Source organism: Cyanistes caeruleus, chromosome 2, assembly GCF_971803275.1.
Source record: "Cyanistes caeruleus chromosome 2, bCyaCae1.hap1.1, whole genome shotgun sequence".
Lineage (NCBI taxonomy): Eukaryota > Metazoa > Chordata > Aves > Passeriformes > Paridae > Cyanistes > Cyanistes caeruleus.
The window spans coordinates 93,826,505-93,839,276 of NC_141702.1; the positions used below are offsets into that span (position 1 = coordinate 93,826,505).

General features: G+C 35.9%; 1 protein-coding gene across 8 annotated transcripts in view; it reads left to right on the forward strand.

Annotated features, from left to right (window-relative positions):
* The window catches only part of SRBD1 (S1 RNA binding domain 1), a 124,418-nt gene that overhangs the window by 58,625 nt on the left and 53,021 nt on the right, over window positions 1-12,772 (forward strand). For all 8 annotated transcript variants that reach the window (XM_023924495.2, XM_023924494.2, XM_023924498.2 and 5 more), the window contains one exon: window positions 3,642-3,733. In XM_023924495.2, coding sequence (XP_023780263.2) covers window positions 3,642-3,733 — 92 coding nt within the window. The remainder of the gene's footprint in view (window positions 1-3,641; window positions 3,734-12,772) is intronic.

Consider the following 12,772-nt stretch of genomic DNA (forward strand, 5'->3'; position numbering starts at 1 on the left):
GCATAAAGCTGTGGGCCCACCAGGTGGTGCTGGTGGAATACATTTAATATTGCCTTAGCTACTTAAAATGTGTCTTAACAGCTGTGAATGAGATAGATGCAGTACAGGAAAGCCTAGTTCATATGCACCAAGCCAGTTTGTACAATTGAAAAGAATATGCTTTAATATTGTGTAGTGGCTTTGTGATTTGGGCGCTTTTTAAAATTTTTAAGAATTGGATATAGATGCTGAGGAAAAACCCCTTATGTGTAGGATGGCTGAAGTGGGAAGAACAGTAGGGAGGCATAGTCTTAAATCCTTTACCTGCTTTTTTGCTAATTCAGAGTGAATTTCATGAAACTTTTTCATTCATGTACCAGAAGCATATTGTATTATTTCGTAAGACGTGTTTATTTGTCTACTACATATTGACTTTAAAAAGCAAAATAATTTTTCACTAAAGCTGTTCTAACTATTTAGATTTGGTTAGAATCTTTCCTCCTAAGGAATGCACAGTAATGAGGGTCTCATTATGGGGCCAATTCTTTTGGTTTTGTTTATTAAGCAACTTAAAAAGCCAAAATAGAAACACATTCTGAAGATTTACAAGATCTTAATACAATTTCACCTGCTGTTATGATTTTTTTTTTTTTACTATTTTGAGAATTGTATTTATTATAGAAATGGGAAGAAGAGATTGAAGAACAGTGTGGACCATAGTAATTTGTAGTAAATGCCTATTTCCTACTCATTTGAGCATGTTTGGTTTTCTCTTAATATTCTCTGACATAAAATAGATATACATTATTTAAAAGACATGATGTAGAGCATTTAGTAATGTTAAGCTAGCTTAAAATGTCTATAAAGCCATACCCCTTTTCAAGATGAGAATTTGGAAAACATACAAAATGTCAGTGAACCAGATTGACTGTCTCTTGTCTAGTCAAAAAGTAAAATCCAGGACAACTGCTGGCAATCCCTTAAAGGTTATAATCTTAGTATTTTGACCAAGCTAAATGTTTTCGCATTCTGTGTGGCATTGTCACATTAGTAACCACCTCACTCTAGCCATATCAAAGCATGCAATAGCCACTAATAGTTCTGTAAAAGTTTGGTTGACTGTTGTTGAATGAGGCATAGGATGATTTCTTTGGAGTGTGCGGCCTTATGCGTTTAATCTGCGTAAAAGATTTATTTAAGGTCTGGGTTTTGCTGTCTTGGGCAGACTAGTGTGAGGTTCTACGTGAGTGGAAATTCTTGCTCCCCTTTTCCACATCTGCTACATCAAATATGTCATAGAATAACTGCATGCATATACTAAACCATCTCAGAGTGGATCTCAAGTAATCAGTGTATGCTGCTTCTGAAGGTGCTTTTTATATCTTGTTATCTTTCTTGAGATAATCTTTTACTTGGCTTCCCCCTTTCTCCTCACTCCAATGTGTAAATGTTTTTTGCTTTTGAGGAAAGGAATTATACTTTTTTTCAAATGTTTGTCTCCTTTCCTGAGTTTTATCTACTCATTTTAGTGAGGAGATTTTGTACTTCTTACCTTAAAATTTGGCATAAGTCATGTATTACTGTAGAATGACAGTGTTAGTGCAATCCTTCTGCTTCTACAAATCATCAGTGTAGTATTAATGAGAAACATTAAAATGTTGAGCGTGTTAAAGTTCCCATCAAGGTCACATCCATTTTTTTACTGCAGAAAATAGCAGTAGAGGATCAAGCAATAGGTTATGTTCAGTAGTACAGTTTACAATACAGCACTGTAAAAATGTCTGCAAAACACTGATTTATTTTTTTTTTTAAATCTAAAATTGTATTACACTGTATTATCAGTGTGTATTAAATTTAAAAATTGCATGTGGTAGGCTAACGTTTGGGATCTGTTGGATTACAAAGATTGAAGGAGAGATTAATGAAAAGTTGTTAGGAGTGTGGTTTTTTGGAAGCAATATCCAGAAAGGGAGTGCTTGCCAGATGCTGCCTTTATAAGGTGTGAACAGGTTAAAAAATACATTCTTGTGCATTTTCTTTAAATTACTCGTTTATCAGAGAAATCAGTTTTATGAGTCTTCTGTCAACATCTTTATGTTCAGTGGTTAGGTTTTTGTGATACAATCTTATTTCTGAGCGCTGATAGGAGTGTTTTATGAATGTCATTTTTAGTGAAGGAGTGCTCATAATACTGAATCTTTTTTGAAAGATCATGGAATAGTTTCATTTTCACTTGCCCTCTTCACCTGGTCTGAGGATTTTTTTGCTCTCTTTGAACGAGTCTGGAGTTACATTTACTTTAAAGATAACAGGATTCTATTCTCTATATTTATTGAAAGATCCAGTCTGTTTGTACTACTGTTACTTAGAGTTTTGGGTAACTTGAAAATGTGACTTGTGTATACAGCACTCCACCAAATTCCAGTTTTGTCTGGGGAAGAGGGGAATCTGTAAAAAAGCAGTAAGAAATTCCTACCTTTTGTATTTGCATTTTACACTATTTACTGTTACTGTGCTTGGAAAATTGAATGGGAATATATTTAACCTCTGAGCTGTTCTCCAGCTTTTCTAAAGGGAGGGGCTTCTAGGTATCAGTTTCTTTAAAAATTTGACCTAATAAATGTTCCTAAAAGGAAAATTTATAGTCCAATTATAAAACAATATAAAACAAAGTTATTTTTTTTTTGCTAAAAGGTCTGTTTCTTAAGAGCTGTGGTTTCTCTCCTTATGGCAAAGATTAGGTTATTTTTAAAGTGGAATAGTAAAAGTAAAAATAGTTCTGAAACTAATAGTATTAATTTCCAGTTCAGGAGCTGTATAATGCCATAATTATCAACATGAAATTCTAGTTCTATTGAAGTTACTTGAAGAAATATACTGTTGATTCAGTGGTGTCAGAATTTCACAGCTGAAAATAGACTGGGAGTACTTGATTGCAGTTTTCTCTTGAGTGGAACTAGAGCACTTGAGGGGCATTTAATTATGTGTTTGATTTGAATTGCTGAGTTTATCATCATTATTGAATGAGTTTGAGGTGTATGGTAGATAGATGAACTGTACTTTAAGTTCCTGAAGACAAGCAATCTGTTTTTCTTTGGGGATGGCAGTGAGAGCTGGGAGAAGATGATACCGAATGCTGCTGAGAAAGGAGCCGCAGCTCTGTGGCTCAGTCTGTATCAAGTTGGGGCATTTTGAGTGTTTTAGGGCAGCTGGCTTGAGGCAATATTTGTGCTCATGGCTTGGATTCAAGTGATACTTGAATGTTAGACTTTAGAATGTATGTGTTTTTAATGGAATTGTCAGGTAGGTTTAGTTTTGTTTATGGAAGCTGGTTTGCCTATTTACTTCTGGTAATACTTGTTTCTTGTATACATTTTCTCTTCTCTTGTGAAGACTGAGACAGGGACTGAGATCATGCACAGTGTGTATTTATAAAAAGGCTAGAATTGATGAAGAACGAATGTTGCAGGTCAGAGAGGGGTGTTTTGGCTTAAATGGAGATACTTTCCTTGTACTGACTGACTTTTGTAAGCATTTGATTTATTGAAAACCTGAGGCTTTTAAAAAAAAATCTTAAGTATTCACTTAAGTCACTTACAGATTCTTTCACTTGTGTTGTTCAGTTGTGTGCTGTTTTACATATTTGCCATTTTATTTTTCAGCATTGTCAGTGAAGCGGGAGCATCAATCTACAGTGTCAGTCCAGAAGCATCCAAGGAAATGCCAGACCTAGACCCTAACCTAAGAAGTGCAGGTATGAAGAGTATTTAATTTTATTGTGTTTCAACATTGAGCTCAAGTTCTCAAATTATTTTGTTTATATTATTAAATAAACTAGTAGCCAAATGTAGAAAAAATATTTGGATATTTTGTTTCTAAACCTTCTTTCTTCTGTCATTTCACATTTGAAGTCCTAGGCATGCAAGTGAATGACATCATCTTCTATTAACACCTGTAATGTAAAGATTCTTGTGGATGTATTCCTTCAACAGGCTGGTACAGAAGAATTTATAGTGATGGATAGAACCAATGAATTGCATGAACTTTCACAGCTGCAGATGTCTGTGCCCACAGGGGCTTGACCTTCCCTCTCTTCTCTGTGTGTACTTAAATATCTCTAGCAATAATTAAACCATTCCACGGCTGGAAAAACTAGAACAGATTATTTCAAGGTGTGCATTTGTTGTGATCACTGGAGTCCTCATGTAGCTGAATACAGTTTTCAAAAAGTACTGTTTAGGTTTTGTTTCTAAAAAGCTATCTACTTCAGCATAAATGTCACTTGGAAATGTGCAAGTGTTGCCACTATTACATTTTCAGTGTTTGGTTAAAGAGTAGTCTTCAAAGATCAAATTCCTAACAGCTCCATCTATGTCCAAGTTCTACTCATGGATTTGTTTTATCAGAGACAGCTCTAAGAGCAGGTTTGAGGTTATTTTTGTATTACTTCACTTATGTATTTTTAATTGTGGGTCCTATTGCATTTGTTTTTATCTACCTCAGGGGTTTTTTTTTGTTTTTAGTTTTTCTGCAGTTTGCTGTCATACTCAATCAAATATATCATATTGGAAAATGCAGCAGCACTCATCTATAGAACTTTTCCAGTCAAAATGATAGTGTTCTTAAATTTAATGTTTTTCTAGCAGGTTACTGGCCTGGAAATTCTTTGGCGGGTATAGATCAGCAGAAAATAATTCTGATATGGTATTCAGGGGGTAAAACTTTATAGAATTGCCCGTGTTTCCCTTTCCTCTTATTTCAACAAAGGGGAAAGTGCTAACGTGATGTTTCAAAAGAATGTTTTTTGCAGGAATATTCTTGGAATATCTATATTAGCCCTTCCATTTGCAGGAGAGGTCTCTAGCTTGCTTGACTCCCTTTTCTCTGCCTGCAAACAGCCTCCATTGTAATTATTTCTTCCCTGGGCCACAGAGGATTTAAATGTGTCATGGTATGGCCAAAGCAAATATTAGGCATGTGACATTTCTGTATTTGTGACAGATAGCACTAGCTTTCCCCTGGGTCACAGTATTTTATGGTGCTGTTGTATTAAATGTAGGTTTAGAGTTGATATAAATGAACAAAAAAAAACTGAAAAAAAGAAATTTATTATTAACATTATGCCTTTCCAGATGTACGTGTTTCTTATTTTCTCCAAAGTTAATTTTTCCACATTCCAGACACTTTTATTTAGTGTTGTGCATCAAATACAGTAAATTAAAATAAAATTTTTAATACATGATCAATCCAAATAATAGTTACCTTGAGTTCATAATTGCTCCATTATTACTAGGATTTTCTTCAGGCTTAATTTAAGTGCTGTTGCATCTGGTTTTAAAAGGATCAGCAATTTTAACATGCCACAGCAGTACCACAGAGTGGATAGAAATTGAAAAAGGGTAGGATAGAAATTTCAAAAATAATCGGCTAGTTCCATGGATGTTGGCTGTTATGAAACTGACAGCTGGAACTATTTTATAATCAAGGTATTCTAGAAGTTTTAGGCTTTCTTCCTGACATCTTTTGGTGTCAATTTGTAATTAGCTGTGCTAAAGCTACGGATGTTTTCTTGAAGTTAAACGTAAAAATAGGATATAACGTTAGAGGGAAACATTAACTGATGTTTGAGGCTTTTTCAGACTTCCTTCTTGACTAGCTTACTTGTGTAGTTTCAATTTTCCTTTAATTTGCAGCATATAGAAAATTGACATTGTGTCAGAGCTAACTTGCTTTTTATTTTAATTGTTGTGTTACATCATGTCAGATTCTGTACTTACATGATAGCATTTAATACATTAAAGAAAGCTGACAGCTGCATGATGAAGTGTGACATTTATAGTTAAAATAAAAGGTACAGCTGACGCGCGATATCTGTGATCTTAACGCTATTTGCCACTTTAACATTTTTCTCAACAGAACTTTGTTGAAGGTTTTTTGAATGACACAGGCCTACGTTTGTGTGTTGGGTACATAAATGTAAAATATTAAATAATACATGCTATATGAGAACTTTCTCATCTCTGTAATATTTTCAGTGGTGTTTAGCAGCTGTTTGTAGTCAGTTTTTGCTTTATACAGAGAAATGAAGATATCAATCCTGATGGAAAAATTAGCTTAATAGGACACTCAGCCAAGGAGAACCTATACAGGGGGAAACCCAGCAACCTTCAGCATTTCTTAGGGATGCTGGTTAAAGGTATTAGTTAATCCAAGGTCTCAGTTGGCTTGTTTTTTTTCCCTTTGAGCTGTCTTTGAAGGTCATGGATGACACGAGTTTGTAATAAATGATTGAGAAAGATCTCTTTTTAAATCAGTTGTGTATTTACAAACTGTAGAGGAAAGTCTTTATAATCATCCATACAACACTTTTAGCCAAAATTGCATTTGCTTTTTAAAAAAAAAACCAAAAATAAAAACCTTTTTTAAAACAATTTTCTGTACTGTACCTATAGTACAGAGAATGAAATATGGTCTTTCCAACTTTAGAAATGTCCTGAATATTTTATGAAAGTGAAGAAGTACTTCTGTACTGCTACTGCAATTCTTATAAAATCTTGTGCAGTGGGACTCAGCTAAGTAGGTAGAAAAGAACTTGAAACCTATTTACTTGTGTTTGAGTAGAGTGAGAAGGTATATATCCCCTTCTGACAGTCATTGTAGGATTAATGAGCAGAACAGCTATTTCTCAGCCTCACAGAATTAGGAGATAAGAGGCTTATAGGCCAGAGCAATAGAAGGATTTCCTACTTGATAGGCTGAGGAAGTTCAGCTGCAGCAGATTAGGAGGGTTCTGCCTAGCAAGCAAGCCACTGGAATTCAGTAATGGGGGGATTTTGGATGAACCTGCGATAGGATTGCAGTCTGACAGAGAAGGGAGTGCAAGCCTCCCTGGAATTCTTCTCAAAAGCTGTGCCTAAGGACACGCTTGAGATTTGGGGTGGGATGTTTTGTAGGGAAGGATGGAGACCATGAAAAGATTACTTTGTGAGCTGGAAATGTTGATCATCTTTGTGAAGTTTATTATGTGCTCTGCTCTGGCTTTGTGACTGTCAGCTCTGAGGCTGCAATATGGTATTGGTAATGAGGGAGTGTGAGGCTGGGTTGATCACTGCACTTCTATTTCTGCCCTGGCATATGTCCTCTGGCCACCCTCTTGAAGAAGTAGTTGAAATATTTGGTGGAGTTTTCATAAAGCTGTCAAATTAACACCTTTTTGGTTGTTCCGTTCATTTGTTGGGGTTTTGGGTTTTTTTGGTTGGTTTTTCTGGTTTGGTTTGCTCTGGGTCTCTGTGATTGAGATTTACTTGTGCCTTTTTCCATGCAAAGCCTGGATACAAGTTTCAGTTAGAAGTAGTTCTAAGTTGCAGTTTACTGGGAATGGTACATTACCTTGCAAGTTTAACCATCTTGGTGTGGTGTTCTTTGTAGGAGAAAAAAGTTAAACTCAGTAGTGACAGGCATTCCTCCATGAGACAGATGAGCTCTGTGAGAGTTCTTGCCATCCTCAGTTTGGTTGCTGTCGCTGGGCCTGTGAATCCTGGAATTCAGTGATTTTTCCAAAGGTTGATGTCGTTGCTTTACTTCCATCCTGTTCTGTATAGTTTTGCCTAAGGTTTTATTTTGTTGTGCAGAGCCTGTATTCCTAATAAAAATAAGTTTTATAGGATGAGAAATGAAGGATGTCAGAAATGAAGGTGTCAACACATACTCTTCCAGGCTTTCTTTTCTCCTTTCAGTGCTTCTCCACTTTTCCACTTCCCCTTGTTGCAAATGCTTGGTGGCTTGAGCAAGTTTGGCTAGACAAAAGGGGAAGGCTGTGGAGGAATAGATGAAGTATATATAGAAAGTGTAAGCACATATTACTTGTGTTGAAGGATTGTCACACAGGAACGTGGAATTTATGTATTTTCTGGATGCCTGGAAGCTTTGTAAGGTATGGCCAGTAGTGGAGGTTTTGTTGTCTGTAGTATAAGGAAGATAAAGGATGTACCAATTGTTTGAGCTCACAAAGTATTTTTTTCTTCTGCTGCCTCTTCACCTTTTGGATACCATAATGAAGTGAATGTTGTTTAGTAACTAAGAATCAGAGGAAACTGATGCATTCTATTGAAACAGTGGCCTGATGATAGAGAATTGCTATGAAGCAGTAGTCATGCTGGGGTTTTTTTTTATGGGGTTTCCATATACACTCAGTTATATAAAGGAGAAGTGTCTTCATTTCATTAAATTGATGAATTACCTTTCCTTTTGAGATGACTACTCTAACAAATAAGCAATCTTTTCTTTTTTCCGCTACTTAAAAAGTAAAATATAAGGGGGAGAAAGAGGCTGTTTGTTCAGACACTATGTTTGTGTAACCACTTGTTAGAAGAGATCTCATGGTAAGCCTATTTTATTTTCCTACCTTATGCAATCATACACACTTGATTTTTAATTTGCAATTATGTGTTCAGATGCTGAAAGAAGAGCAACATACCTGGGCTTGCCTAATGCAAGAGCTCTAAGAAATGTGCATTTTCCTCTTGGACATGAAGGATTAGGGCTCTGTCAAGGCCATGTAGGTGTGTCATCCAGTTAGGAAAGCAACAAAGGTAGATAAAATATTCCCTTTTTTTTGAAGAAAAAGGGCAAGCATGTGTCGTGCTGCATGCACAGGTATGATCCAGTATGCAAACTGTGTTGTTTCTAAGGGATGTTTTCTGAGGATAAGGAGGAATCTGAGAGAGCCAAAGGTCACACAGCACAGCTTGCCTTGGCATTGTCAATTCCCATCTTCTTGTCTCCTCTCCACAGGGCAGAACACATTGCATTATTGTACGCTCAAAGTTCAGCACACCACTTGCACTTTTCCTCGCAAAAGAAAGCTTCGAGGGCTTGTTAGGACTTTCAGATTGCTATGCTACAGGGTTTCATTGCCTGGGGTCCTGTTAGAGACATAGAGTTCAGAGCTGTCATACTGGCCAGCAAGTAGAAGGTAGAGATTGGAAAAAATGTAATTTCTTTTGACTTTATCTTAAGGAAAGTAAAACAATTTGATGATTAGATGTGTGGGACATACTGCCTGGATGTCTACTTGAGCTAATTTCTTCATCTTCTTAAAAGAGCACTGCTCCCCTTTGGCTACTCAGGAGAGAAGGTCATTTTTCAAAAACTTTATTGTTTTATTTAGTCATACAGTTTAAACATGCTGTTCACACTGCTGTCTAAGTGGAAGCTTTCTTCTACAGCTAGTTGGAGAGAATTGGTGAAAGTTCCACAAGCTTTCAGAAGGAAAAGTAAGCACTGAATTCTCATACATGAAAAAATTTTGTCAGCTCAATATTTAGTTGGGTGGCATGCAATTAGAGCAGTATGAAATGAAATAATATTTCATCTCTCATCTGTTGTGTTCTGTAGCATTTAAAAATTAGTTTAGTTATACTTTTGAAAGGATGGAGAACAGAGAACCATACAGCAGTGATGAATGTGCAGTGGCTAGAAGTGAAAAGGGTAACAGCAGTAAGATGTTAAATACAGAACTTTATTAAAATAATAGTAATAGCAATAATTAATCTTAATTAATAATAGTAATATAAGTAATTAGTTATAGAAACAGGAGGGTCCTGTAACTTGTATCCACAATAGGAACCCTGTTCCTATTATTGAACAGAAGCTCATCTCAAGGTGTGGGTTTGGCTATACAGATTAAACAGAAATTCTAGGGAATCTGTGGGTTCTGTGGGAAATCAAAAACCAGTCCCTAACTGCAGATAGTCTGAAAATAACTGAGCCTCTCCCAGCTGGGCATGAACATGTGCTTGCACCAAGATATTGAGAAAATCCAAACCAGTAGCACAATCCTGAATGGAATTTTACACAGATGTTAGAGATGTTTGTAATCTTGTAGTTTTCTTATTGTTCTAGGCAAAAATCTAATGTTTTCTGACTTGTGTAAACCTCAGGGTATGTGGGAGAGGTGGTGTATAATCATTAAGATTCTGCTTACTGGCACTGTATTTCCTCTGAAGCTGCAGAGCTCAGGAGTGGGTTGGAGTAGAGCAGTTTGGTCTCCCGCTACCTGCAAGTTTTATGTGCTCTGGTTAAGCCACTTTCCCTTAGCATGAAAGAGCTATGGGAACCATTCACTTCCCCACTTCTGGTGTAACTCTGTGCATGTGTTGTATCTGTGTATTTCCTTTTGAAGGCTTTGTTGCTTCCTTGAACATGAAGTTAGAGGAATGACCAGTACCAAGATGCTCTTCAATTCAAAGAGTTTTGGTTTCCTTTTAATATTGGGGTTTGACGTGTTATTTGCCAGAGTTGCTTTTCTTAGTACAGGCATAGAAAAGAGAATTCTGATCACTTACAAAAGGTTAATATTTGTTGTTGATACAAATGACTAATATTTCTAAGCTACAGATGACTAGTTATTGTAAGATCAGAACTTCAAGTAATTTTTAAATTTTAGTAGTTACAGTAATCAACAGCTGATGGTTGATCAATACGAGCTGCATCAAAAGTGATACAGTTAGTATCAGCAGTGTGAATGTGAAAAGGATATTGATGATATCTACCTTTTAAGCTGAACAGATGAGGAAAAGTGGAAAAGTTTTTTCAGAGTTTATACCATCTTCTGAGACTAACTCATTTCTGTGACAGAAAAATCACTTCAGAATTCAGTTAAATGATTATATGTCCCTTATCTCATCTTGGATAAAAATGGATACTATTCTGTGATACAGAAATTGCTAATGCTTGAGAAAAGTGTTTTTGAGAGTATTTCTAAAAAAAAATATTAACTTTAAAAAGCTGCATTGTAATATTCACTTGTCAAAGTTTCGTCTTTAAATGTATTTCTAACTTTCTTGTTGTAGTCAACCCATCTCTTTTAATTTTTTTTTTTGTAATAAATAAGTAGTATATTGTCATTCATTATTTCATTAATCTTAGGCAAATAACAGATTATCAGTTTTATGGAGTTAAAAGTAAACTAAAATGTATCCTTTTTAAAACAAAAACCTGCTCACTTGCTACAGAAGAGCTTTGGATGAAATGCAGCTGTTGAACAGTTGCTTAAAATAAATTGCATACTTTAAACCCACCAAGAAGATATATGAGGATTCAAAACTGTGTCACAAATCCTGACCTCCTGAGAAAGAATGCCTAATGAAAAGACTACTGTACGTTTTACTGTATCCTTTGCAAGGAGGGTGAAATTGAGGTCAACAGGATAGAAAGCTTCCAGGACTCAGGAAACCTGAACAATCGATCACTGAGTAAACATTATTGCAGGTACTTATGGAGAGTAATTGATCTTGAACACAATAATAGACTTTATAAAAGGATTTAAAAAGTTGTAATGTTTCCATATCTACTCTGGTGTGATATTGACAGTAATTGCTATGCATTTTGTGAGTTAGTCCCTGATTTCCTTAAGATGTTTTTTTTTTTATTTCACTGACATTGAAGTTTCAACCCAGACTTTTGAGGTGCAAAGATTAATTTAAAATAGGAGGGTGGATGAGTTACTTGGATGTTATAGTAGCATGTCTCAGAACGAACGAAATACTGAAGTTTTATAATAAAGATACAGAATGCTCTCATTTATGACAAAATTGAAGTTGAACTCATCATAGCTTAATAGCTTGTGGTTGCCATATATTTATTTGTAAAGCATTTATAAAACTATCTACTGCTTTCACATCTGGAAGCTTCACATTTTTTCAAAGCATAAAACAAATGCTCCCGCTCATGTGGGGTAGCTAAGCCATCACAGTTATTGACTTGGACACATTTTTATCTGTGTGTGTTTAAAAGGATTGCCATCATCCTGGACTTTTGGCCAAAAATGTTTTTCTGCTTATGGTTTTGAGCAACATTTGAATGCCACTGTAACTGAGCACTCTTTCCTTATCTAAGCCATTAAGCTCTTGCTTTATGGCATGGCTCTTACATAAAGCAATGCAAAAAGAACATTTCAATATGCAATTGTCTGAACACAGAAGTTGGTAGCTTTCCTCCAAAGTGGGCACAATACTTGAAATCATAATAAATTTCATCTAGTTGACAAGATTTCCAGCTGCCCTTGCAGCCTGAACAAATCTGCGTGTCTGATTTAGGTCTTAATGATTGCTTTAGACCTGTTTAGACCTGAAGGTGAGGCAGGTAGCCAACAAAATTAAAACTAATTCTGTGGTTTTAGGGCTGGCAGCTGACATGGCCCGTGTATAGATACCATACAGAGAAATAGTAAGGCTGCTGTGTTGTATTGGCCCTTCACTGTTTAGTGTGGCAAGTTTTTTCTGTCTTTCGTCTGAAATCATTTAGCCTGAAAACTATTATCAGTATTCCTGAGTGAAAACTCTCCTTTGTGATTTGTGTGAGAAGTGCTATTGCTTGCTGTAGAAATTACTAGAGAAACAAAGTTATGTGACATACATTTGAAGAAAATAGTCTTAATTTTAAATTTCTCCATTTGAAATTAGTGATTTGATCTTTTGGACAGGAGTAGCTACATAATTAGGTATGAGTGCTAGTTCATGAGGGCACATCTGCTTATTAGCCATGAGGAAACAAAACATTTTTAATGTAATTCCTCACTTTCTGTGAAGATCAGGCACAGAGATTGGCATGAGCTGTGCAAGCAACTCTTAGGGTTATTTTCTTCCCACCACAATGGCATCTTCATCAGTGACACACAAACGTACTTTACCGTCTGTTGGTCTTGTCAAATAATCAAAAGTACGGAGTGAATTGAGACTTCCAAGCAGTTAAACTGATTTTTCTAATGAAATAGCAGAATATGTCCTATCTA